General features: G+C 40.2%; 1 protein-coding gene across 2 annotated transcripts in view; it reads left to right on the top strand.

Moving 5' to 3' along the window:
- LOC310893643 (ovostatin-like) overlaps positions 1–14,775 on the top strand; it is a 30,151-nt gene extending 15,376 nt beyond the window's left edge. The window contains exons 19-36 of one of the 2 annotated variants that reach the window (XM_083822930.1): positions 393–621; positions 1,187–1,313; positions 2,165–2,286; positions 2,898–2,949; positions 3,240–3,323; positions 4,337–4,513; positions 4,819–4,900; positions 5,767–5,923; positions 6,407–6,481; positions 7,790–7,955; positions 8,585–8,805; positions 9,250–9,465; positions 9,605–9,729; positions 10,024–10,114; positions 11,707–11,778; positions 13,017–13,119; positions 14,102–14,191; positions 14,580–14,775. In XM_083822930.1, coding sequence (XP_083679056.1) covers positions 393–621; positions 1,187–1,313; positions 2,165–2,286; positions 2,898–2,949; positions 3,240–3,323; positions 4,337–4,513; positions 4,819–4,900; positions 5,767–5,923; positions 6,407–6,481; positions 7,790–7,955; positions 8,585–8,805; positions 9,250–9,465; positions 9,605–9,729; positions 10,024–10,114; positions 11,707–11,778; positions 13,017–13,119; positions 14,102–14,154 — 2,152 coding nt within the window. In that variant the 3' untranslated portion in view covers positions 14,155–14,191; positions 14,580–14,775. Of the gene's footprint in view, positions 1–392; positions 622–1,186; positions 1,314–2,164; positions 2,287–2,897; positions 2,950–3,239; positions 3,324–4,336; positions 4,514–4,818; positions 4,901–5,766; positions 5,924–6,406; positions 6,482–7,789; positions 7,956–8,584; positions 8,806–9,249; positions 9,466–9,604; positions 9,730–10,023; positions 10,115–11,706; positions 11,779–13,016; positions 13,120–14,101 lie in introns of both variants that reach the window. The other variant, XM_083822929.1, reaches the window with a different exon arrangement.
- Positions 14,776–26,267: the final 11,492 nt, after the last annotated feature.

The following is a 26,267-nucleotide window of genomic DNA, read 5'->3' as shown; positions in this document are numbered from 1 at the left end:
TCATTATATTTTTTATTTCCACCAGCAGAAAACTCAGGTTATTTTGTTTTTATTTCCAGGTTATAATAGCTTCTGCAAAGAGAATATCTCTGTCTAAATATGCATCCAGGGGCTGTTCTAAATGCTTTTTTTTTTTTTTTTCAATATGTTCAACTTTTACAAATGATATTTCTAAATTTAAAAAGCCAAGTATTCTTCCAAGTGCTTTTTAAAACATAGTTCACCAACACCTTCATCTTTACCTCCAGCTTTATATCTTTTAAAATATAGAGAGATATCTCATGGAAACTGAGATGAAAACAGAAGTACTAACTCAGCCAGGGGCCTATTCTGTAATTTGCCTTGAAAGTGCCAAAGATAATTTCTTAATCTGTTTTTCTTGTTTTCCTTAGTTCCAGTGGACAGGCTAATGTCTTTTACACCATTCCTGACACTATCACAGAATGGAAAGCCAGTGCTTTCTGTTTGCAGAATGATGTTGGCTTTGGCATCTCCTCACCTGTTTCGCTGACAGCATTCCAACCATTCTTTGTGGATCTCACCTTGCCATACTCTGTCATTCGAGGGGAAAAATTTAATTTAATAGCCAACATCTTCAATTACCTCGACAAATGCATCCAGGTACGTCAAGTCTCCTTTCAGTTCTGATATGGCTTGCCTGTTTCCCAGAGTTCCTAACATTGCTTCTGTATCCTGCATAACACATTAGAAAAACAGAAATAAGTGTTTAACTTATGCTGTAGCTTGACACATTACTCTTTCACCCTCTCTGCCAGGATCCATTCTTGATTCATCAGAAAAGGCCGGCTAGTCCACAGTTTGCTCCTTATCCCTACACAATTCAGTTATTTTTGCTCTTGAGGGAGGAACTTGAGAGGGTGTGGGTACTGTGCTGTACAAAACAATACATACTGAGTATGTAGTATGTAGCAGTTAGTCATAAGAAGGCCTGACTGATAAAACGAGCACAGACACCTCGGCACACTTCTGTAAAAAACAGCCATTAACAGTGGCCAGAAAAGAAACAGGCTCCTTAGAGAAATGTGCCATCCTTATTTCCCAGCACCATCCTTCAGAATCAGATGACAAAGAGCTTCTCCAGCAAGTAACCATCTTCTGTGACCTGCAGCTTACCTTTAGGGACAGTCTACTTCATTTGTAATCTTGCTTTCTCTCTGTTTCTCAGGTCAGTGCCATACTGGCAGAGTCGAGTGACTACAAGGCAGAAGTCCTTTCACCAGAGGGAAACACAGCAAGGGTGTGTGCCAATGAAAGAAAAACCTATATTTGGACTGTTAACCCCCTCAGTCTTGGTAAGGTTGTTTTTTGGTTACCCTGATTTATCCTTATTTTATCTTTCTACCTTTGTTGCTCCCACACTTCAACGAAGCATCAATAATCCACAGGCAAACATTTTTGGACAACTCTATTAGTTGTGTCAAAAATTTAATATTGGCCCTCTGCTAAAGTTCTCTTATATGCACTGAAAAAGCAGTGAGTTGTTCATTTCCTGTCTATTTTAGGAAGAACTGTTCACTTGCTTCGTTATGTATGAAATACTGACAGGGTTTCATGTGCCTATGATCCTTCAGTTTACAGTTTTACACCTAATGAACTGTATTCAGTAAGAATAAAATTTGCTAATAATTTTGCAGTGGGTTCTCAATAGGCAGAAGATATTGCTCCCCCACAGTTTTACAGATGTGTCTATTTACACTGCCTTGAAGTCGACATTGTCTTTTTAAAAAAAAGCAATCACAGTAGTTTATAAGTTTATATATGTTAGTGCCTCAAAAGCTGAAGTACAAAAAAAAACAACCAACCAACCAACCAAACAAACAAAAACTTAAATTAGCAAAGATTCTTCTCAAAATGAACCACAGATAGGACTTTTCTTTAAAAGATGGTAAAAACTGACAGCAAGTACTGTCAGTTGTTTAGCCAGGATCCATCCCTATTTCATCCCTTGTACTATGTCCCTAGGCAAGTACTCCTTGCCACTAGTGGGCAGATGTGGCGTTTTAATGAAATTTGTTTACATTGCCTTCAGAGCAAATACATTTATCAGCTGTCAGTCAGACTAGTAAGAGGCAGTGAAAGACAGGTGTAACTGCAGACACTAAAAATAACTTTTTTTTTCTTGGGCTGGTGGCTGGTTCTCCAGGAGAGGTGAAATTCACAATTACTGCTGAGGCCAAACTGGATACTGGGGATGCCGGAAAGAACACATCCTCAGAAGAGAGGACAATTCGCAGGGACACCCTGATTCAAACATTACAAGTTGAGGTACAGTAGAAAATCTGCATAGGGTTTCTTCTTTTTGGAAAATTCAGTGCCTATGGCTGTGGGTTAGAGGCAGTTAGCTAGTGTGAGGAGGCAAGACAGCTGACAGATGGAGCTATGTGCAGTAGGGCTTCTCCACATGAATCCAAGAGTGGAATTCACGATGATCCATGGCATCCAAGAGCATACATACCCTGACACTCCTTGAATGTCAGCAGAGCTGTAGCCATAAGGGAGATTTAATTCCTTACCTGTATGTGCCTTTCACCTGTGACTGTAATACTGGGGAGGAAAGGACAGATATGAAAGGAATGGGATTTACCTTGAGCATCATAAAGCAGCAGGCACATGACTCTCCTCAAGTCCTTCTCAGAGGCTGGAACCATCTATTTTCTACAAAGGATGGTGCTCAGCACAGTCTGTGGTGTAAAAAAGAGAGTAAGCCACAGCTCAAGAGATATTCCAGTGGAGACAGGGCAGGACAGGGTACAGGAGGGTGCACTCTCTGGATAGCCACTTCCATGTAATGCTTTACACTGCTTAATTGTTCCTGATTTCATAGTGATATTTTACACTTTTTTTCTCTCTCTGACAACTTCTCTGCAATCAAACAGCCTGAAGGTATCAAAAAAGAATTGACTCAGAGCTCCCTAGTTTGCACAAAAGGTAAGGCAAGTTTATTCATCCATTCCAAGAAACTGATAGAAATACTTCACTGCCTTCTTGATTTTCTCCTATGAAAACAGAGACCTTCCCAGGGGAGGAAGGACGGTCTCAGGGTTAAGGAGCTGGGCTACTATTCAGAATTTTCAGAGATACCTTAGACTCATTGGGCATGGGCCCTGCAGTGGTTTCTTTACCAAGACAGCAAATAATAACTGTAGTAACGCATAGAAAGTAAAGATCTGGGGGGAGGAAAATGTTTTCAACAATTCTTAGTTCTATTTTCTTGTCAGGCAAAACAGTTTCTGAACCAGTGTCTCTCAGCCTGCCAAGAAACCTGGTGGAGGGATCAGCCAGAGCTTATTTCTCTGTCATCGGTAAGTTTAGTAACTAGACTAAAATTAAAAGTAAAACATCTTTTCCCTTGTGATGAACCCAGTGCCACCATGTATACATATGCAAAACTAAAGTTGAGGAGATACTTCATCTGGATTTAGAGAAAATGTTTTCTACTTTCCAGAATGCCAAAGACAGAAGTTGCCCAGAATTATCTCATATTGTATCAAAAGAGCATAGAACAAAATAGTCAGATTATTTCAATATACTACATTTCAGGTGATATTGCATTAGCATATAGTGTAGTATGTGTATGTATATGTGTAGTAAAACAGTTGATTCAGCTGAAAATTAAGCCAGAGCAGACTTCCTGAAAAAAACAAAACCAACACATTTTTATTTCTTGGAAAGAAGACTTCAGAGATATGCTGACTGCACAATTCAAATTTATACTTCTGCATAATGAAAAACATTTGTCAGTTTATAAATACCCATAGAATGAGACTAACACATCCCAATCAGCTCTGCGAACCTTAAAGTCATTATTAAGACCAACAGTTCTCCTCAATGAGGTTCTGAACTCAGATTGCTTTCTAAAAGTAATTGTTCTGCATGTCTGGGTCAGTGCGTGGTGTGTTGGTACTGTGGAATACAACCTCTGTAGCCCATCAGCAACATACCCCCAAACCTCATTTTCATATGTACACACCAAATGGGAAGCACATGGTAAAGGCTAGGGAATTCTAACCCTTCTAACCATTCATAGCTAATTCTCAGAAAACATACCAGTCAGCATCAATCATTCCAGTGATTGGTTCCTTCCCAAATTTGCAGTTTTGCAGGCATTCAGCATCAAAATCAAAAATCAAAATCAAAATGGGGGTACTTCAGTCTTTCTTCTAAGCTGTGTCTTTGGTTACTGTGCTTACTCTGTATTGGTCATATAGAGTATCATAATAATGAGCTCGTAATAATGTAAAATAAAACAATGTAAAAAACTGCATAAGAAAATAAACATTTGAACTGAACTGGACTCATATCTTTCATTCTTCAGGAGACATCTTGGGCACAGCCCTGAGGAATATGGAAAACCTCCTTCATATGCCTTATGGCTGTGGAGAACAGAACATGGCCTTGTTCACACCCAACATCTATGCCCTTGATTATCTGAATAAAACTGGGCAGCTGACTGAAGAGATTAGAGCCAAGGGTACTGGTTACTTAATTACAGGTGAGAGCCTTTCACATTCTTCCATTGTGATCATTGTGATCGTATGCCCTGAGCTCTAGATGGTGAACAAGGATCTCTGAATTCTAGCACCACATGTACTGCACATAAGCAGTCAATGACAGCACCCCAAAGAAGCATTTGGTACTCTCAGGAGCAAAAGTAGCTAGAAATCCTAATGGCTGATATTATTCACCAGACATGTAGTACTTAATATTAAATACCAAAGTCTTACTGCTTCAGTTGAATAAACAGCAGGACTAGTCCTTTTCTGTGATAAGAAAATGTCTTCTTTATTGCACTTCTAGGCTACCAAAAGCAGCTATCATACAAACACCGGGATGGATCCTACAGCTCCTTTGGGACACGAGATGGGGAAGGGAGTGTGTGGTAAGTGGTGACAATTTCTATTTCCTTAGCTCAGAATCTTTGAAACATGTTCAAAATTTTAATTGGTTCTTATTTTTAATCATCTAAATGGACATAGCTCAATTAATTTGATCACCCAGTAAGTGAGATACTAATAAACTGGAGAGAATGCAACAAAACAATGATAAGATGATCATCGACTGGAGCACATAATGTTCAAGGAGAGACAAGGAACTAGATTTGTTCAGCCTCTAGAAGAGGAGTCTAATGGATAACCTAGGTGCAGCCCTCCACTACCTAGATCAGGAGAAATCTGTAGAAAAGACAGTCGGACTCATCAGAGGTACAAAGAGTAAGGAAAAGAGTTTTTCCATACAAAATTTACAACAGGGAAAACTGGACAGAATGAAAAAATTCTTTCCCAGGAGAAGGGTGCAACACTCAACCAGGTGCCTGGGGAGGGTGTGGAAATCTCCATCCCTGGATCCCTGGACTAGACAAGACACTGAGCAACCTGACCAAGCTTTGAAGTTGGCCCTAGTTTAAGTGGATGGTGGGACTGCAGACTTAAAGAAGTTCCTTCCCACACAGATTATTGCATAGTTCCGTTAGTTATGATAAGAAATTACTATCATCAGTCATCAAGCTGTGTCTATGCTTTACCCCTGTTCTGAAGGAACGGTTTTAGCACAGTAATAGAGAAATCTCATGTCAGTTTGTAATACCAGGATTTTAACTATTTATTTAAAACTTACAAAGTACTTGTTTCTTTTACCACAGAAGTTATGGATTTCATTCTATGTTCGTTTCTATGCATATCCAATTGCTGGTAAGCCTTCTTTATCTTGTTCACAACTATTTGCTTTCTGTTTCTGGTTCACCTGCAGGCTCACTGCCTTTGTGTACAAGTCATTTGCACAAGCCAAACGATACATCTACATCGACAACAATGTCCAGTCACAAACTTTGATCTGGCTGGCAAGCAAGCAGAAATCAGATGGCTGCTTTGAAAATGTTGGGTCACATTTCAACAATGCTTTGAAGGTAACTGAGTTCAGTATATTCCAAAACTTCCAGTCCTGCTACTGGGATTGATTTATATTATTTCTGCCATACCCAAATTTATCATCACACCCATACGCTCCCTAGTACCGTTCTCTAGTGTTGTTTGTTTATAAGCTGGGCAAGATTGTTATGTCTTCTATTGATTATTAGGTAGAAACAAGCAGAACTTTCTAAGCTAGAAGTCTCAGCTTTTATTTTCCACCACTGCATTTAGTTCCAGGCTATAATGTGCTTTATTGAAGATATGTAAAAGCAAAAAATAAACAAACAAACAAAAAAGAAATAATTACAATTTTGGCTTTATCCTGAGTGATCTTTATTTTTCTTGTTCTTGTGCACACAGGGAGATGGAAGTTGCTTCTGATCTCTACTCTAACTATTATCTGGACCGTAAATGAATTCATATTTCCTTTCTTTCTAGGATAGCTGTACTGACCTATTTTTTGCTTTTGTTTTCTTCAGGGTGGAAAAGAAGGTGAATACTCACTCACAGCGTACGTTGTGGCAGCATTGCTGGAGGCTGGACACTCTGTTGAGGTAGGTATTTTATTCTGTTATCTTTTATTAGTCTGGTCAGCCATGTACCAAGTAATGTTCAAGTCATAATCCTCCCATCCATATTTTTTATCTATGTCTTAAATATTGATTCTAGGACAGTATGGTCAGCTCAGGAAATCTGTCTACAGAACTCTGCAGCTGCCAGAATCATTTGATGTGTATTATAGATTAGTTATTTATCTAGTTTGTATAAATTCATCTGAAGGTGTAAAATCCCTGGGGAATCCAACTGTGTTAAACAATTATAGTCTATGTAGGTGTAAAATCCAGACTGAATTTGCCCACTCCATCCAGAGTCCAGTCTAGAATTATCTCTGAATTTTCCCAGTCCAAAGACCAAACTATCCAAATCTCCAGTCCTACAACTTTCTCTGTGCCTTTATATCCAAGTCATGTTTCTATATTCCTGTGTCATTGTTAACAATGGAAGGAAATGATGACATGTTGTTTGAAATACTTAGCTGGCTGGAATACTTAATAGGTGTGGGGGAATGAGAACTCAGTTTTGTTCTCTGTAATATACTTCCTGTATATCCTCGAGACTCTGGCCTGAATCTTTGTTCTTCTGTAAAATAGGGAAGAATAGAATTGTTCCCAGTCTGACAAATGTGTTCTAAGCATACTGAGTTTTACAAGACTAGAAGCTGCGAGATGAGACATCATTTCTGTATCAAGATAGACAGGATAAAAACATTTTACAGGATGATTCAGCCTTGTGGACTTAGTTCCCAATGTCTTTGTGAGAATCTCTGAAGCCTGATGCCACTCCTATAAAGTAAGACTGCAGTCAGACTACTGTTAACAGTGTGGTGGTGATATCTGAGCTGAAGCAGTCAGTGCTCATATAGAGAGTCTGTAAGGCTAAAAGGGTGAAGAGTTATCTTGATAGCTATAGCTAGCAAATGAGTAATAACACCCATCTGAGAGAACGTACTTCATCGTGAGTGCTCAATATACTTTACATAACACTGTAAAAATATTCTCTGTTTTATAAATGGAGCAACCAAGAGTCAAAGGATTCACCTGCATAAGATCATCTCACAAGTCAGGAAAAGAAACCGTGCTCTGTTAGTCATGCCGCCTCTAAATAAATGCAGAAAGAAGGCAACACTACTGCAAGATCACATTTTATAGAAGACACACTGTAGGCCCTTAAACATGTAATGGACTGCATATATTTTAGCATGAAGTATCAGTGATGGCAGCTTAAGAAGTGATGATCTTTAAAGAGAGGTCGAGACACAAACCCGAGTAACCTGACAACCCTACTATATTTTGTATTACTAGCATCCTGTGGTTCAGAGTGGCATGAACTGTTTGGAGACTGCATTTAGCAATGGGGTCCACAACCTGTATAACCAGGCCCTCTTTGCCTATGTTTATGGCTTAGCTGGCGAAGAGGAAAAATCCAGATTTTTCCTTGAGAAGTTGGATAAAAGAGCTACGAGAGATGGTAAGTGAAGTATGGCCATGATGCAGGCAGTACAGCTGATGGAATGGCCTTTGTTATGATGTAATTATTCCGATGTACGGTATTCTCATTCATGTTGCTCCCTTCTCATTTCCTGTCTGCTATGCTACTGAGTTTATGATCTCTATGATCTTCTCTCTCTGTGTCTTTTGGCCTCACAAAAGATTGAGCTGTGGCCTGATGTTCTTAGAATTATGAAATAATCTAGGTGGTAATTGATGTCAGGAAGACTCCAGTCCAAGGTAGTGGAAGACTACACATAGTTTTCCCTTTAGCCTCCTCTTCTACAGGCTGGACAAATCCAGTTCCCTTTACTATGTCATGTGCTCCAGTCCATGACCATATTGGCATCCTACTGCTGCACTGCCTCCACTTCATCCCCCACTTTGACTTGTACAGCTCCACTTTATTAATTTCTTTCCCCTTCCCTTCCTGTGTTCTTTTCTGTACTTAAACTAAAACTCTTACAGCTCAGAACGTTATAGGCTGAAAAAAATCTCTTAGGTAAAGGAAGGTGGGGAATTGTATGCCTATCTCCCATGTGATTCTGCAGTGAATTAACCAGCAAGTAACATTTTCATGCTTTTTACATCCTGCTTTTTTCTTTTCAGGTAGTTCAGTTCACTGGCAGAGAGAAAATAAGCCACCAGCAGAACATTACCCCGACTTCTATCCCCGTGCCCCTTCTGCTGAGATTGAAATGACCAGCTATGTGCTGCTGGCATTGCTCAACAAAGCCGAACTCACTCCAGATGACTTATCATACATTGCTCGCATCGTGTACTGGCTTGTCAAACAGCAGAACCCATATGGAGGTTTCTCATCCAGCCAGGTGACAAATGGGTGTGGTAAAAAGAATAGATTCTGGGAACAGTTCAGCCTGCAAGCTGGATCTCAAAAGTATGATGTTTCGTCTTCATTGCATATTTGTTTGGATAATATTTGATAAATGGTGCTCATATAAGTCTCCTTGGCAGGACACATTATGGTCTTCGTAGGCAGCTTCATACATTTTTTAGTTTTCAGAAATGGGAATTTACCCGATTTTCAAGTTAGCAGAAGATAAGGGTAACTGTTGACAGAGCATTATACCAGATTTTCTGGGATAATTCAATCCCATTAACCCAGAACTTGTAGCTTCTCTCCTTAGCTCTTTACAAAGGCCTTCTCCTTTTATGATTGATCACTGACAACGGAAAAGAGTAACTTTGCTAATCTCATGCTCTATTTCACAGCTGTGTATCTATCTCATTAGGGATCTTATTGTTCTTTTCAGGACACTGTTGTTGCTCTCCAAGCTTTAGCCAAGTATGGATACCTGACCTTCTCTAAGGAAAGCCATAACACAGTCAAAGTCAACTTCATGCAGTTCCCCAGTAAGGCTTTCCAGGTGAATGACAAGAACCGCTTCTTACTGCAGCAGGCTTCCTTACCCACTGTTCCAGGGAATTACAGCATGGATGTGAATGGCACTGGCTGTGTCTATCTGCAGGTAAGCAAGCTGGAAACTCACCACAACCCTGGTGAGAACTAAGCAGAGGTCCTCTTTACCTCATTTCCTTCCATACCTCATGCCAAAGCCACCAAAATCTGTAGATCTGTGACCATTTCACACTTTCCATCTCTTTTAGACAACCTTGAGATACAACGTTCATCTACCAAACAAATTTGCAGGATTTTCTCTCTCTGTACAGCCAGCCAATGTATCCTGCACAAACAACTTCCCACCAAAGTTTGACCTTGTCATCTCTGCCAGGTAACTTCCTCTTCTTGATCTACCTTCTTGCATTCTCAGTTTGGTAAAATATCCAAGGGAGGATTTAAGTACAGGCAGTTAATTGTCATTGTGCGCCTGCAGGAAGACAAACAAGACAATATCCTGAAACTCTCTCATGCTTCACTACTAAATTTCTCACACTTGTTGTAAACCAGTGGAACATCAGGACCATGCAGTATAGAGATTATCTGAGTTGTTTGTGAGTTATAGCTGAAAATTTCATTCAGTGGTCTCCTCTTCATTTGGACATTAATAGAGGTTTTCTCGTTTCAGTTACACAGGGAACCGCCATGTCTCCAACATGGCTATTATTGATGTGAAGATGCTCTCAGGTTTTGTTCCCAATAGATCTTCCCTGAAAAAGGTAAAGAATGGGAGCAAAGTGAATGGTAAACCTTGAAAATAAAGGAAGTTGACAAAAACAGTCACTGATTAGCAAATTGTGGACCCATGGGGATTCTACAAAGTCCCTGGTCATAGTCTTCTGTCACATACTCTGTCAAATTTGCAGCTGTTCATCTGCTGAAGACAAATCTGTTAGGGGCTGCCAAATTCAGTAGCTCAAAAGAGGTGAGACTGCTGTCCCCAAGTCCAGTCAGCAAACAGGGCTGAGCATGTATTCCCAATAGGCACACATGCACGCAATACATCTATACATCTATACATGTCTGGCCACACAGACCAATGGAGACAGAAAAGGCACATATAGCACGGATGGCCTTATCCTGTTCCTCTTTCTGTCTGATCAGGATGAAAGCTCATTTGGGGAAGCGACATAGGTATATATGCATGAACACAATGTGGAATACCCTCTGGTAGCTGGCCTCAGACACTCAGTCTCACCGGTAGTTGCCCCTGGTTCCTTGGTCTGCCTTATACTGGCACTTGGACATATATACACCTTCAGGGCCACTCCAGCCACTCCAGTGTCTGGGACTGAGACCCCTTGCAGCTACACATATGCATGGTGGGTACCTCCAATACATAGACCTTAGGTACATAGTCACTAATATAGCTGGAGTTGTATGTTTTCCCAGTTGCCTCATGCAGGCACATACACACACACAAACAAGTCTCTCTGCTAGCTAGTCCAGATTGCTGGCTTGTCCAGTATGTGACCCCAGGACCTTATTAGTGTCTCCAGTAACAGACTCAGACCTTCTGGTCCCTCCAAATCAGATCCTCTGTTCTCTTCAGTATTTGGCCCAGACTTGTGGCTGCTTCAATACTTGGCTGCCAATCCACATAACTTACTCATCTGTTAGTCCATTTTGATATACACTAGCAATCATGAAACTTAAACTCCAAGTAAAAAAAAAGAATAATGCAATTTATTTTAGAATCTTCTCATAGCTTGGTGCATCTAAAAGCACTCATCATTCAGGCCTGAATTTCTTTTTTTTTTTTTTTTGGCTAGAACCGTAAGACATTCATAACTTTTCTTTGGAAAATGAAAACCCCTGATGATGACATCATTGACATCCCACTCTTTGCATCCATCTGGCAAAAATAGCTGGTTTTAACATTTGGAAAATTTTATTTTTGTGTCTTTTTATAGTAAAATAATTTTGTTCATATGGTTTTCTGAACCTTTTCTGAGCTATTGTAGTATTTTTTTAAAAATATATTACTCTAGAAAGCAAGTTAGTTCAACCTGCATAAGTGATCGTGTGATTGTAAATTCTCGTTGAAATGAGACTATGCTTAAGCTAATAAGGAGACACACACACCAAACCTGACTAGTAAAACCAGGATACTTTTCACTGTGATTGATTTCAGCTTGCCATCGTATGAAAGCACTCAACTTTTTGCATTTTTTATTTTGGCCACTAGATGTCATGGTGGCACAACAGGAGCACAGCAAACACTTTAGACATTTTGCTAGTGTATAGCTATTTGTAAGTCTCCTTGGTAAACCTCCTACATTAAAATTGGTATCACTTGTCTTATTCATAGCTTCAATACCAGGATTCTGTTGTGGATCGCGTAGACATCAAGAACAACCACATCTTCTTTTACCTTCAGAAGGTAAGTTTGGGAGGTTTCTTTTGGGTTTTGTTAAACTAGAATTTTAAAATAGGCTCCCAGATAAAAGGAAAATCACGTCAAAAACAGATTAAGAATACAAACCTTAAAGAATTAAAGGGACTTTACCCTGTCCAACCTCAAGTAAGTTACCTAGAAATACAGTAGTTGTAGTCTAATGTGAAGAGCTTTGTTGCTACTTTTCATGAAGAATGCTATGTGATTAAATAATATTTTGCAAACATAGCAAAGTTGCATTTTGTGTTGCAAAAAATCATGGTCTACATAATATTCCTGAGCCTCTAAGTGACACTTTTCATCATTTGATGAAAGCTGAAAGTGTATCACAGGAAGTCAATATCATCCCCTCCCTTTTATAGAGAGGTATGTATGAAAAGAATGCTCCTCCCACACCAATGACATTAACAAAGGGAGCGAGAGAGAAGGATGAAAATCAAAACACAAGGTATCTTAAAATACCAAAAGGGGAAGGAGTGAGGAAGCAAAATGAATTATATCTACCTTTCATACAATAATAGTTATCAGTTGGTCTCCAAGGATCTAGTAAGGAAGATCAGAGGCAGTATTCTGAATTCGCAGAGAGCCTGAGGTGTTGAGATAGGAAGGTTTACCCAGCAGGGCACCAGTATTGCAGAAAGATCTACAGTCCATGGCTCCATTCCTATAAAGACATCAGCAAGATAAAAACAAGAAGAAGTGGAGAGGAAAGCAGGGTCACAGTCCCAGACATACAGCAGAAAGCTTGAAGATGAGGAAGAGGAGCAAGGAAGAAGGTTTGGGTCTGGCTGCAAGAGTATGGAATGAGGAAGAAAACAATAGGGGAGGTTGGGGGTCTTGAATTCAGTGTAATTAGAGAGAAAAAAAATGGGAAGGTTCACAGGAAGGTGGTTTTAGCTGGGAAAGAGCAAGGAAAGAAAATAACAGTAATTTTCAGTGAGAGGAAGAATGGTGATGTGTAATCAGTAATCACAGAATGGTTGTATTATAGGCAATGGAAGTATGAAAAGGAAGAAGGAAAATAGCTCACAGGTTTAGCAACAAAACATGTTTACCAACAACATTTAAACAATTGTCTGATTTCATATAAAGATTACAACCTGGAGAGAACTGTAGAATGGTACTTTGTCACCTAGTCTGACCCCGATGCATCTACTCAACCTTAGCCTCAGGAGCAGACATGTAAAGAAAAAGTCCTCATCTTTTTGTCTTGCCCTTTCCAGCTCTCCCAGAAAGCAATCAGCTTCTCCTTCAGTGTGGAGCAAAGCCTGCCTGTGTCAAATATCAAGCCAGCACCAGTACATATTTATGATTACTATGAAACAGGTAGGTGACCTCAGCAAACACACACACACACGCACAAAAAAAAAAAAAATTTTAAATCAAAGTACTGATCTCAGCATTTGCTAGGTGAGGACAGTGGATTTTCCCTTACTATCTCTGTGCAAGCTTCTCTTCATGTTTCTGCTGCTTTTATTTCTCTTTGTTAGAGAAGCAAGCTAGCAATTTTTCTGCTTTTTGTTACTAGACTGCAAAGGGTTTGCAGAAACATAGCAGATGTCCCCATCTTTTCATTTCTTGCTTCATTTAAACATACAGCAGATTAGAAAGTGATGCGTCATGAGTTGCTTTCTTACAAATTACATACAGAAAGAAGCGTGGTTCCACTTTCTTTCCCCAGTTTGGACATGATGGTTAAAATCAGTAACCCAAATACAACAGCATTCATGACTTCACTAATCTAGTTTGTCTCATCTAGCTTGTCTCTAACTTTACATTACCACAGTAGGCTGTGGTCAAAAAACTAGTCTATACTGGAATTCAAATACTTAAGTAGGAATTACAGTTCTGCTGAACTCAACAGGAGCTTAAGCACGTAATTAGAATATTAAGAGCCTGACCACCTTTCTAGATATGTCCTCAAGGAACAAATATATCGGGCATTACCCAATTGTGGCAGTTTTGTTATCAAAACTGTGCCTCAGGTTCTCACAAGCTTTTCTCAAGACTGGTATAACCTTTGGGAACTCTCTCTCAGCAGAACAGCAGCAGTATCCAGAGAATTCTCCCTGGAGTGCCTGTTGTACTACCCAATCCACATCGCGTGTCATCACAGTAACGATGTGTCCTCACAAACACTGGCAGAGGAGTGTATTAGGCGCTGATGCCTTGACGACTGACAGACCACAACAAAATTTATAAGATGTTTTCTGATTCAGCATAATGTCTTAATCTTATGCACAGGGACTAAGGTCTGAATGATTTCTTGCTCTCATACAACTGTCATCTTTCTTTTTTTCCTTTCCAGATGAATATGCCCTTGCAGAATACCATACACCCTGCTCTGCATCTTCCAACTGAAATCAGATACATGCCAGAAGAAGTAATGGGTCAGAAGGTATAAGACAAGCATCTGTAGGGGAAGAAGAGGATAAGAGACTTGGTTGTTTCTGGGGAGGGCAATGAAAAGCGCAGAGAAGAATAAATCCCAATGTGACATCGATTAAAATGACACATTCTGGTCCAGGCTTTAAAAACGTTTTGGGTCAGTGAGGATCAGAAACTGCAAATAAAGTGGTTTTCCTAATAAGGGAGATAACTGTGCAACCACCTATCTTTTTGGAAACTCATGTCATATGTTTCAGTGGTAGCTTTATGTAAAAGTAAACTCCTGAAACATGTATTTTTGGCCACAGATTCCTCTTAAGAAACCTAAAATTAGGAGAATAATCTGCTGATGATTCTGTAGATTTTGATTTATTTTGGTCTTTCCATTTATCCTGAAGGAAAACTCTGAAGAAATAACATTGATTCTCACATTTTTCCATGACTGAGCTTGGAGAACGTTGTTTACAGATGTTAGACTTCTAGTCACAAGAAGAAAACTTTGTGCAATCTTTACTTCCACTTGGAAAAAAGGATTCTCTCCAGATTAACACCTCATTTTTTACTGTTCTTTGGAATAAAACCTTCTGATTGGTAGTCCCAATCTCCACTCCTTGTTGTAAATGGGGACTGTAAGGTTTTTCGTAAGCTAAATGATTCATATAATCAACAGGTCAGTCAGTGACAATGACCTTGACATCAATGACATCTTCACTCAGAGGGTGGTGAGGCACTGGAACAGGTTGCCCAGAGAAGTTGTGGATGCCCCATCCCTGGAGGTGTTCAAGGCCAGGTTGGAAGAGGCCTTGGGCAACCTGATCTAGTGGAAGGTGTCCCTGCCTATGGCAGGGAGGGGGAGGGGGGGTGGAATTAGATCTTTGATATTATTAGATGATTTTTTTAAGATAATCAGATGAACTTCTGTACTCTTTCAGTACAGAAATTTTTCCTAATATCCAACCTAAACCTCCCCATTTCCTCTTGTCCTGTCACTTGGTGCTTGGGAGAAGAGACTGATCCCCACCTCACTATAGGTTCCTTTAACGTAACTGTGGAGTACAATAAGGTCTCCCCTGAGCCTCCTTTTCTCTAGGCTAAAAGAACCCAACTCCCTCAGCTGCTCCTCATAAGGCTTGTTCTCTAGACCCTTCACCAACTTCATTGCCCTTCTTTGGACACACTCCAGCACCTCAATGTCCTTCTGATAGTGAGGGGCCCAAAATGAACACAATACTCGAGGTGTGGCCTCACCAGAACCAAGTACAGAGGGACAATCATTTCCCTAGTCCTGCAGGCCACACTGTTTCTGATCCAAGCCAGGGTGCCGTTGGCCTTATTGGCCACCTGAGCACACTGCTGACCCACATTCAACCATCTATTGACCAATACCCCCAGGTCCCTTTCCGCTGGGCAGCTTTCCAGCCACTCTTTCCCCAACCTGTAGTGTTGCATGGGGTTGTTGTGCTCCAAGTGCAGTAACCAGCATTTAGCCTTGTTGAACTTCATACAGTTGGCCTCAGCCCATTGGTCCAGTCTATCCAGATCCCTCTGTAGAGCACTCCTACCCTGGAGCAGATCAACGCTTGCACCTAACTTGGTGTCATCTGCAGACGTACTGAGGGTGCACTCAATTCCCTCATCCAGTTCATTGCTAAAGATATTGAAGAGAACTGGCTCCAATATTGAGCCCTGGGGGACACCTCTAGTGACTGACCTCCAGCTGGTTTTAACTCCATTCACCACGACTCTGTGGGCCAGGCCACCCAGCCAGTTTTTAACCCAACAAATCATACACCCATCCAAGACTTGAGCAGCCAGCTTCTTCAGGAGAATGCTGTGGGAAAAGGTGTCAAAAGCCTTACTGAAGTCTAGGTAGACCATATCCACAGCCTTTCCCTCATCCACTGAGTGCATCACCTTATTGTAGAAGGAGATCAGGTTCATCGAGCAGGACCTGCCTTTGATAAATACATGCTGACTGGGCCTGATCCCCTTTTTGCCCTGCAGGTACTCTGTGATGGCACTCAAGATGATCTGATCCATAACCTTCCCCAGCACCGAAGTCAGACTGACAGGCCTGTAGTTTTCCAGATCCTCATTCCAGCCCTTCTTGTAGATGGGCATCACATTTACTAGCTGACAGTTGACTGGAACCTCCCCTGATACCAGGGCTGCTGATAAATAATGTAAAGTGGCTTGGGGAGCACTTCCACCAGCTCCCTAAGTACCCTCAGGTGGATCCAATCTGGCCTCATAGACTTGTGTATGTCTAAGTGGAGTAGTAGGTCACTAAACCTTTCCTCATGGATTATGAGAGCTTCGTTCTGCTCCCTGTCCCTATCTACCAGATCAGGAGGCTGAGTACCTGGAGAACAATCAGTCTTGCTGCTTAAGACTGAGGCAAAGAAGGCATTAAGTACCTCAGCCTTTTCCTCATCTCTTGTCACCATGTTTCCCCCCAACATCCATTAAAGGATGGAGATTCTCCTTAGTCTTCCCTTTCTTGTTTATGTATTTATAAAAACTTTTTAAATTGTCTTTAACAGCAGTAGCCATATTGAGCTCCAGTTAGGCTTTGGCCCTTCTAACTTTCTCCCTGCACAACCTCATAACATCTTCATAGTCCTCCTCAGTGGCCTGCCCCTTCTTCCAAAGAAAAAAAACTCTTTTTCTTCCTGAGCTCCAGCCACAGTTATCCCATTATTTTACTAAGGGTTTATCACGTCTCAGATCTTTGTACTAGGACTGCATTTCTTTAGAAGGAAGGTTGCAAGGAAATATCACACCTTTGTTGCTGCCAATTTCTAGTCTGCAGTCTTCCCATTTTGCCTGTTTACTCTCATTATTTTTCTACAGGAGACAGGTCTGGGCTTCAATAATGTTAGTTCCAAACAATTTACTAAAGGAAAGGATGTCATCCAAAGGGACACTGACAGGTTTGAGAGGTAGGGCCATGCCAACTTCATGAAGTTCAACAAGGCCAAGTGCAAGGCCTGCACCTGCATCGGGGCAATCCCAAGCACAAATATAGGCTGGACAGAGAATGGATTGAGAATAGCTCTAATGAGAAGGACCTGGGGGTCTGGGTTGATGAGAAGCTCAACATGAGCTGACAATGTGTACTTGCAGACCAGAAAGACAACTGTATCCTGAGCAGCATCAAAAGAAGCATGTCCTGCAGGTCAAGGGAGGTGAATCTCCCTCTCTGTTCTGCTCAGTATGGAGTGGCAGTGCAGTCTAGGCAAAAAAAAAAAAAAAAAAAAAGTAAAATTCAGAGTAATTTGGCAACATCAGGACCTGGGAAAACTTGGAAGGCAGCTGGACAGTTGTTCTAAACAGCTGAAGGATTGGACTTAGGATGCTAAAGTGACACAATATTTTTGTGAATTTAAATGCAGGCTGATGTGGGATAAGTGCCTTGACACCCTCGAGAACCTGAATCCGTACTCTGACTTTGGTTTCATCTTTCCAAATATACCACCTGACATTTGAAAGTGCCCAGAATTTGGCAGCTTTTCATGTGGAAACGCTGTGCATACAGAGAAGTCTGAAGGGACCTTTGTAATGAAGAATATTTACAAGCACATCATGTCTTCAATATTTTCAGATACTCTCTTGAGAAAAGAGAAACGGGGATGGAGATCCTTCCTTTGGGTTGAATTTAAGTGTTGCTTTATTGAAGGACAGGAATAAATAGTTCTCTGGCATTTCCAATGGAATGCCATGCAATGTGAATGTTGAGAGCTTCTACACATTTTGAAAAAAATGAATGACCTTTTGAGAAAAAGATTTTGTGAGGTGGTTGGCTTTCACTTCTTCCAGTTCTACTCAAAACCCAAAAGTCCTGTCCCCGGTATTTCTGTTCCCATCAGAAACTTCCCCCTGAGCACGATACCTGACCTAAAAAGTCACACAAAACAATGTTTTTGTATTTGCTACAGATGGACACTTGCTGAGGAATCAGCTATGACTCTGAGGACATTATGGTACCAAGTTGCCTTTTTAATGACCCCAAACTGCCCCTCACTCTCCCATCCCTGGCAGCAGAGATTGTGTGAGCTTCACAAGTGGTAAATCAGGCTAGTTCAAACCACTTTCTTCAGCTGTGCACACTCAATCTGCTGTAAAACAAAGGCCTTTGTTTAATGCCATTCCAATGAATGGTCAACTGCAAGACTGGTCAGATGGAAACTGATATGAAATGCAGCTTATTTCTAAAGTGCAGCATTTAAATTTTGCTACAAATTTCCAAAACGCTAGGCTGAAAGGGAGTGGCTGTGACAATGTCAATGGTATCTAGCAAAATCTGCATTTTATAACCTTTTACGCCTATAACTTTCCTCTTTTACCTCCAGTACATCTAGTGACCTACCAACTGTTTCTCACAGAGCTTGCATCATGTGAAGTTGCTGATGCAGGAACTTGGGAGTTCGCTCAAATGTAATACAAGTCTGACAAGTTAAACTATATCCCACACTCTCGATTATTTGAAATTTTCATTTTATTTGTTTGTCATGAAGTAAAAAATAGTGCCTTGGGGCTCTTTCACCTGACTTACTGTGATATATCTATACAATCCTGTAGCTTTAACGCAGAAAATTTGGGAAACTTGTCTATCTCTATGTTATGCTGTTTCATTCTTTCTCCCCATATTTCACTACCTAAGAAAATTAATTTTAAATTAATTCATGAGCTCCGTAATAAAGTCTTGATTCTTAAACAATGCAAAAAATTAGATGCTGCATAGAGAACTATGACAGTAACAAGTATGTCATCTTGCTATTGTTCAGTCAGTCAGTTGTCCACTAAAATATTTTTCCATATGAGTTCCGTATCTTCTCCACATGGCTAAGCCACCTAGCTCCTGGTATCTCCTTACCAAAGGAGAATACTTTCCTGTAGAAAGAACTTACAAAAATCTTACTTGAAAGAACAGACAAAGATGCAGAGCAAATACAGAAGAAATCTGACTTTGTGTCTCTGACTCAGTAACTATCCAGGTGAATCCTTCATCTCAGTCACCTTCTAAAAGCTTTTGATCAGTGCTGGAGGCTTTGCTGAGCTCATGGTCAATATATTAGCCCTGCTCAGTAGTGTCACTCAGAACAAACATATGCAACATTACTAGCACTGTTTCACACTGAGAGTTGTCTCTAACAATTAAGCTGTAATCTTCTCTTTCCTTTAACTGTTATTACTTCCTTCTTGTCCACATTCTCTCTGCCTTTATTTGAGAAAGCCAACTGAATTATATCAGCAAGGAGTCCCTGATCAGAGGCTAACTGGTCAGAGAACTAGGGAGGGAAACAGCAAAGAAGAAGGGACAGATAACTCTTCTTCAGTATTTCAAAGGAAGATCTGTATGTTCCTTCTAGGCAGTCTTCACAGCCTTCAGTATTGCTGTATCTTCCTTGAAATAAGAAGGAGTTAAAAATCAAGGTGCCCTGTCTCCAAAATAATCTTTTTTTTTTTTTCTTCTTCAAAATTTAGCTAGAGGATTTTCTATACTCTCACCAGGGTGTTATTTAATTTCAGACCAAATCCACAGACTTTTTTCTCTTTTCTCTGAAGTCAGTGGAGCAATTGACTGTTGAAGATACTAGCTTTCTCTTCACTACATTCACAATGGGAACCACTGAATAAAACCACTGAGCTAATATCTGCTTTGTACTCTGCTTTTTTATTGGGAGAGGAAAAATTCTGTCTCATGTATGTGCTGATATAGTGTCTTCTTGTGTGGACCTTGCTTCTGGAAAGAAGCCTGAACTACTCATTAAACTGAGGAACTGTACATCCTTTTACATCCCATGGCAGCTTTAGATCTCCAGCTTGTATGGCTTTACTAGAGAATTTTTTATGTGTCTGTTCCGTAACTTGTTTTTATTTCACTATTCAAAGTAAGGCTTGGACTGTTTTTTGTACCAGAGAAAATATTTCTGGAAGAGACAAAAAAGGTCAATTTAACCTCATCACACCAGGAAAAGTCTACAATTATACAGAATTACTTAGCAAATCTGCTAGCCATAACTTGTGTCCCAGACTGACTACACATCATGAAGCACTTTTTTTGAAATGCACCTAACATCTGAACAGAGTGATGACCTTGTTACTTAAATGGCTGAAATGAACCTTTTCTGAATACTTTTGACAATTCATTCCAGAACTTCATGTAGGGGATGGCCTCTCCAAATGATCAAAAGCAGGAGTCGTACATCTAAGAAACAATCAAGAATTACACCAGATCATTTCACTTAGTTTTAGTCCTCTGTGTCTCTTTCCTAAGTTTCACTTAGTATTCCTAGACTATATAAATAGGAAAGCTAGAGGCATGTATGCTTTCACTATTACCACTGTTTACAGGATCACCTCTCAGATCATGCTAGTCCATGACATCTCTGTTTGTTTGATGTAAAAACAGTAGGAGCGTAACTTGAACAATGCTAAGTCACTGAATCCCCTCCAAGCATTCATATTCAACCAAACCAAGTGTCAATAAGCATAAAAAAACTCATGAGACAACAATGAAAAGAAGTAATGATAGATGTAAAACTCAGACAAAAGGGTTTAACTCCCAAAAGGCCAAAAGAAAAATGCATTGAATGCACAGTGTCTGCTAGTGAGCAAATTCTGGAGGGAGCTGCTATACTCATCACGCTCATGAGTCTATCCTCATTTTATACTTGAATAGCTGTAGGATAGGATCATTGAGTTACAGCTTTCAGAAACTTACTATATCAGAGGAATTTAGCATGCTTATCTTTAGCAGTCAACAATTTGAAACTTATTTTTTAATGTTTTATACTTTTTTAATACTTAAAGCATAAGTATAGCTAAGATGAGTGCAGAAGACACTTATTAGGAAAAGGAATGACACTACATATTAAAGATTATGAGAAAAAAAATCCCCTTTTATATTTTCTGAGGCCTGGGGAGCTTTTATTTTCCTTAATTGCTCAAAATTAGCAATTCACTTCAGAAAAAATGTCAACAATTTACTATTTCATGAAAAAAAAAAAAAAGAAAAAAGAATGAGCCATGTTTTTACTGGAAACAAAACACTTCCCCCCTAGACAGCTTTAAAACTCTTGATTCCCCCCAACAGAAAAGGCTGAGAGTTTCAGTTTGTGCTCTTATTTTTGCTCTGTAGGGACTGTTCTAAGGCTTTTCTGAAGGATTGTTCTCTTTGTGGTTGTATTTAGCAATATCACTTCTACAGCAGGGCAATTAATACCCGAATAGTGCCCAGAAGGCAGAGTTTTCTATGTCCAAGCATCTCTCACATTATAACAAAGAGAGAGCCTGAGGCATATCATTTCCCTCTTCTTGGTGTCTGTTGGGTGAGTTTCTTTGGTCACGTAGATCATTCAATCAACTCACTGAAAGGCAGAGTGCATTGCTTGGCACAGGCATCACTAATGAGTAATATTAAAATGTGGTATTCTAAGAAACACTTTAAGTTCTAGATTTTTTTACATTTTTTGTGCTATTGAAAAACTAGGAACATCTTTAATACTCACTCAGCCATTCCTGATGCTTACTTTTCCCAGTTGTGAATGTTTTCTTTCTAGTACATCCCAGTAAGTAATGAATACCTCATTAAGCCAAAGCCTGGCTTTGCACCTTCCCTGCAGAGAGCTCAGGCAAAAACTCTCCCTGCTCTTACTTTCCCTCCAGGTGGAAGCAGTGCAGTAGTCCACTCCTTTTTTGATTGAGGTTCTAAGAATGTATTTGGAGCTGAAATTGGCAAATGTGCAAATACCTGAAGCTTTACCAAAAACTGCATGTTTTTGGAAAATGAGCTCCAAAATTAATAGTAAAATTTTTAAAAAGAAAAGAAAAGAAAAAGAAGCTTCTGGCCTTATGTGAAATAGATTCATGGGTGACTCAAGAATCAGTTTTTCAATGTCAGCTTCCTGGATATTCATATTTAGAACAGGAGATTAATAAATATGCAACTTAATTATAGGATCAGAAGGTTGGATTCAAAGCATTGGAGCTGAAGTAACAAAAGTAGATATTTGAATAAAAATTAAAATGAACAGTAAAAGAAATGCTGAAAAAAATACAGTGAATGAGCACTCTTGGGGCCCAAAACTGGATGTTTTCCAGATCTATTTAAACATACTAGTCCTAACCACACTCTCAATTCTTTTGCGGCTGATTCTTCAAATATAAGGTGCTGCCAGTGTCAGTAGTGGGCTCACAAAATACGCTGAAGAATTATAAGCCTATTGATATATAGGGCAGGAAAAAGAAATGATCGAAAGCTAGAGCAAAGAAAGCCAGAAGTGTCAAGAAGGCAGCAAAGTGACCAAGAAGGCAGCAAAGTATTGTTTAGGCTGAGGCCTTGCATGCTGGAGACTATGAAGAAAGCACATATGGGGAATCCTGCAGTGCCTGGTTGCTCTTCTGTTTTATCTTTGGCAGATAAAGCACGAAGATTCACAGTGGCTTTACTTTTTTTTACCCTTACTATGTTATAATGAACAAGTGTTAGAATATCCTGAACTCAGAACAGCTTCAGGGTTACTCAGTTGAATACAAATCACACAGACTATGTCTACTCAGCACAACTCCAGTGAGCAGCCTCTCATTGGCTTCAATGTTACTGTCCCCATCCATGGATCCTTCCAAAGCCCATGTGAAAGTTTTGTTCCCAACTGACACACTCTGTATTAAGAAGTTAGCTGAGTCATGTTTTCTTACTCTGCCGTGGTTAGAAAGATGCTCCAGAACCTTAATCCTACTTTAACTTCCACTGTGAGAAAAGATTACCTATCTGATCCCACTTCTTCCAGCAGTTCATATGGGATCCGTCTGCTGCAGTGTACATGAAGGTGACAGTAGAGACTCTGGAAGCTTTCCTCAGAAGTGTGAACTCCCATGCCTTTGCCACTTGGCAGGATTTCTACATAATCCATGTAAAAGCAAAGAGCTTGTACTCTCCTCAAGCTAGCAACTAGGGATGACATTACACGTGGATGTGACTCTTCAGTCACTCACTGATGTCCACCCAGGGCTCTCCAGCAGATGTTTTTTACCTGGCACTGGTGTTTTATGAGGTAGTAGCCTTAAAAAACACCTAGTTCTTTAAAAGGGAAAACTACGCAGCAAGGACTTTCTCTGACTCACAGTTTGCCTGAAACCGAGTTGTTTCCCCTCAGCCTACTTGGAAGCCTCAAATGCTTAGAAATATAATAGAAGATAATTAGGAATGACAGCACTTCTTCAAGGAAACATCCTCCAATATGTTCTGTACAGTGCTAAGCAGTTCAATATATAGCTGCAGAATACATTACCACTGGAGAGGAAGCAGAAATAGCCTTTCTGTTTGAGGAACGAGTACAGAACACTTCCAAAGCATAAGGTCAGGGGTGGAAGGCACAAACACAGGCTCTCCCTGGGAGGCACCCTTGAAGTAGTGCAATTATATCGGGTAACACAAGAGTATTGTTGTGCTGCCAAATAGATAGTAATAAAAGGAGAGAAAGCTGTGGACTCTGAATTGCATACCTCCAATAAAGTATCTGGAACAAACTCACTTTTTGGTGTATCATGGTGGAAAGGAAATTTTTTTGTGCAATAAACAAAATGGATTTGGAACTCGATATTGGTCGATAGCAAATGTTCAAAGTGGCTCCTGTATATCATAAAGGGACTGTAGTCTCCAACATTTGGTGTTATCAGAGAATCACAGAATTGTAGAGGTTGGAAGTCACATGTGAAGTATGTAAAGGCATTACTCCTCCAACATTCCCTCCTCACAGCACAAGTTGCTGTTCAGAGGGAGATTTGAGAACTATTGTGTCAAGAGTGGCCACAACTCCATGAAAGAAACTTAGGGGTACAATTATGTCCATAAAGCCTTTGTAGGCTTTATACTCTGATGGATGAGATCCCAAGGGGAAACAAAACTCTCAGATCTCCCCTCTCAAATCATTCCAGAGAAGAAGGAAGCTGTGGAAGCAGAGAAAAGCTATGGCAATTTGAAAGCCTCAGACAGCTAACTCTTTCTACACGGTACTGTTAGGAGTTGTCACTTAAACTTAAAGCAAATGTTCTACTTACAGAATGCAAAACATAGGGCTCAGAAGACAGGAGATTTGTGTGTAGCTGTGAAGCAGGAACAAGGAGTCAGGATTTTCCTGACAAGCTGAAAGGTCAGAGAATGTGTTTGGCACACTTCAGCATGCTAAAGAGGGCTTTTAGCTTCAGGAACCTTGCTAGCCAGGAGAGCAAAGTACATGGCAACATCATGTGCAGCTTCTGTCACAGCATTTTGGTAAACATGAAAGTCTCTCAGTACCAACCACGAGCTGAGGAGTATTAGCATGGGAGGCTTAAGGAGGGGTCATGCAGTCAGCTCATTGCCTCCCCAGAGAACATCAATTAACTAGCTATGTTTCTAAGGATTTTCTTTCCGCCCCGTAATAAAATTTTGATTCACATCTACAAGTCTGATGAATGAACTTACTAGATACCAGAGATTTTTCATGGAACTTATTCTGTTGTTTTATTGGTAATATCTCTACATCTGAACACAACCCTTGCTGCTGCCTGTCAAGACCAGGCAGAAAGGAATGTTGAATAACTCTTGGTCCTGTCCTTCCAAGGAGAGCACTAAAATAGTGAAGTACCCCATGAACAAGTGCAGCCTAACTTGATAGCCGAGCTGTACTACAATGTGTATAGCTTAGCCTAAGCTCTGCCAGGTAAGCTATGTGTAAGTAGAAAACATAATTAATATACCATTACCCACTCAGGCTTTTGCAGGAGCGGAGTCAGCAGGGAGACTCCAGCTGTACCCAACTTTGACTGGTATGTTTGCCAGTAAAACTGCATATTAAAGACAGTCGTACTACTTTAGCTCACACATGGTTATGTCTGCTCAGACCTAGGCCTCATCACACAGGAAGATAAAGGTCTCAGCTTTGAAAATAGGTTCTGGATGATCCATCAACACTCATATGAATCACAAGTGTAACAGAATCCTTGCAACTGGCTGACTATCACGTACCACCTTTTAAACCACTGCCTTTTCTAAGAGTGAAAACATCACAGGCCACTGAAATTAATTTCATCAGCCCTCCCTCTACCACATTTCATTTGTTGAATTAAATTCTATTACTCATCAAAATCACTGCTAGCTGTGACTATTCCTCCAGTGATACACGTATTTCCTTTAATGAGCTCACTGTTCTCTTAGCTGGCTTTGCTGCTAGGGAACTTTTCCAGGGCCCACTTATCTTAGAACAAAGAAAGAAATCTTGCATGCTTGACTGGAGACCTTATTGGTCAAACAGGACTTTACCAGTAGTTACCATGTTTCAGTATTGTTCCCCAACCACCTGGGCCAAACCAAGCATTTCGACCTTTAGTATCCTAAACAAATTGTTACAACCTAATCTGCTTACAGAAAGTTTTATAGGAAGCATAGTCAAAGTCACATATTGCTTCAGTGCTTCTCAATTAATTTATGTAGCTGTAATGACTAAGTTTCTTTGTGTTGATCCTCCTTTGAATGCAGTAATTAACCCATTTACAAGAAAAGTGCCAGTATCTACACCACAAAAATAACAGCTACAGATTTTGTAGGCATATCCAAGTTAGCTTCAGACTGCCAGCTGGGGTGCTGCTAGCAAGGCAACCATGGAACTCCTCATACAGGCTTTGCCAGAAGTCATGTCACTGCCTCACTACTGCAGTGCTCAGCTAGCAAGTTTAACATTGCTCTGCTATACTGTGCAAACTCCCAAAGAACTGTCACTCTCCTTTCCTACACTGCTTCAGTCAAACACGAAGAATTATTGGAAGATGATAATAAACTGCAAAAGAAAGAAGTGCTATAATGAAATTAAATGTGAGCAGCTACAAATACAGCAAAAAGATAAAAAACACAGAATTCCAGAGACTACTGGAATTTTCCAAGAGCCATTTCATGACCCCCACAGGTGAAAAAGAAAAAAAAAAAAAAGGTTCTTAGCAATAATAATGAGTAAAATTTGAGGCCAGGACATTCATTGACACAGAAGTCACTGTGACCATGTCTCTTGGGGGTTCTGGTAGATGAGAAACTTGACATGAGCCAG

The sequence above is a fragment of the Anser anser genome (genome assembly GCF_964211835.1).
Source record: "Anser anser genome assembly, chromosome: 1".
In the NCBI taxonomy this organism is placed as follows: Eukaryota; Metazoa; Chordata; class Aves; order Anseriformes; family Anatidae; genus Anser; species Anser anser.
The sequence above is the reverse complement of the archived record's forward strand: the minus strand, read 5'-3'. Positions and strand labels throughout refer to the sequence as shown.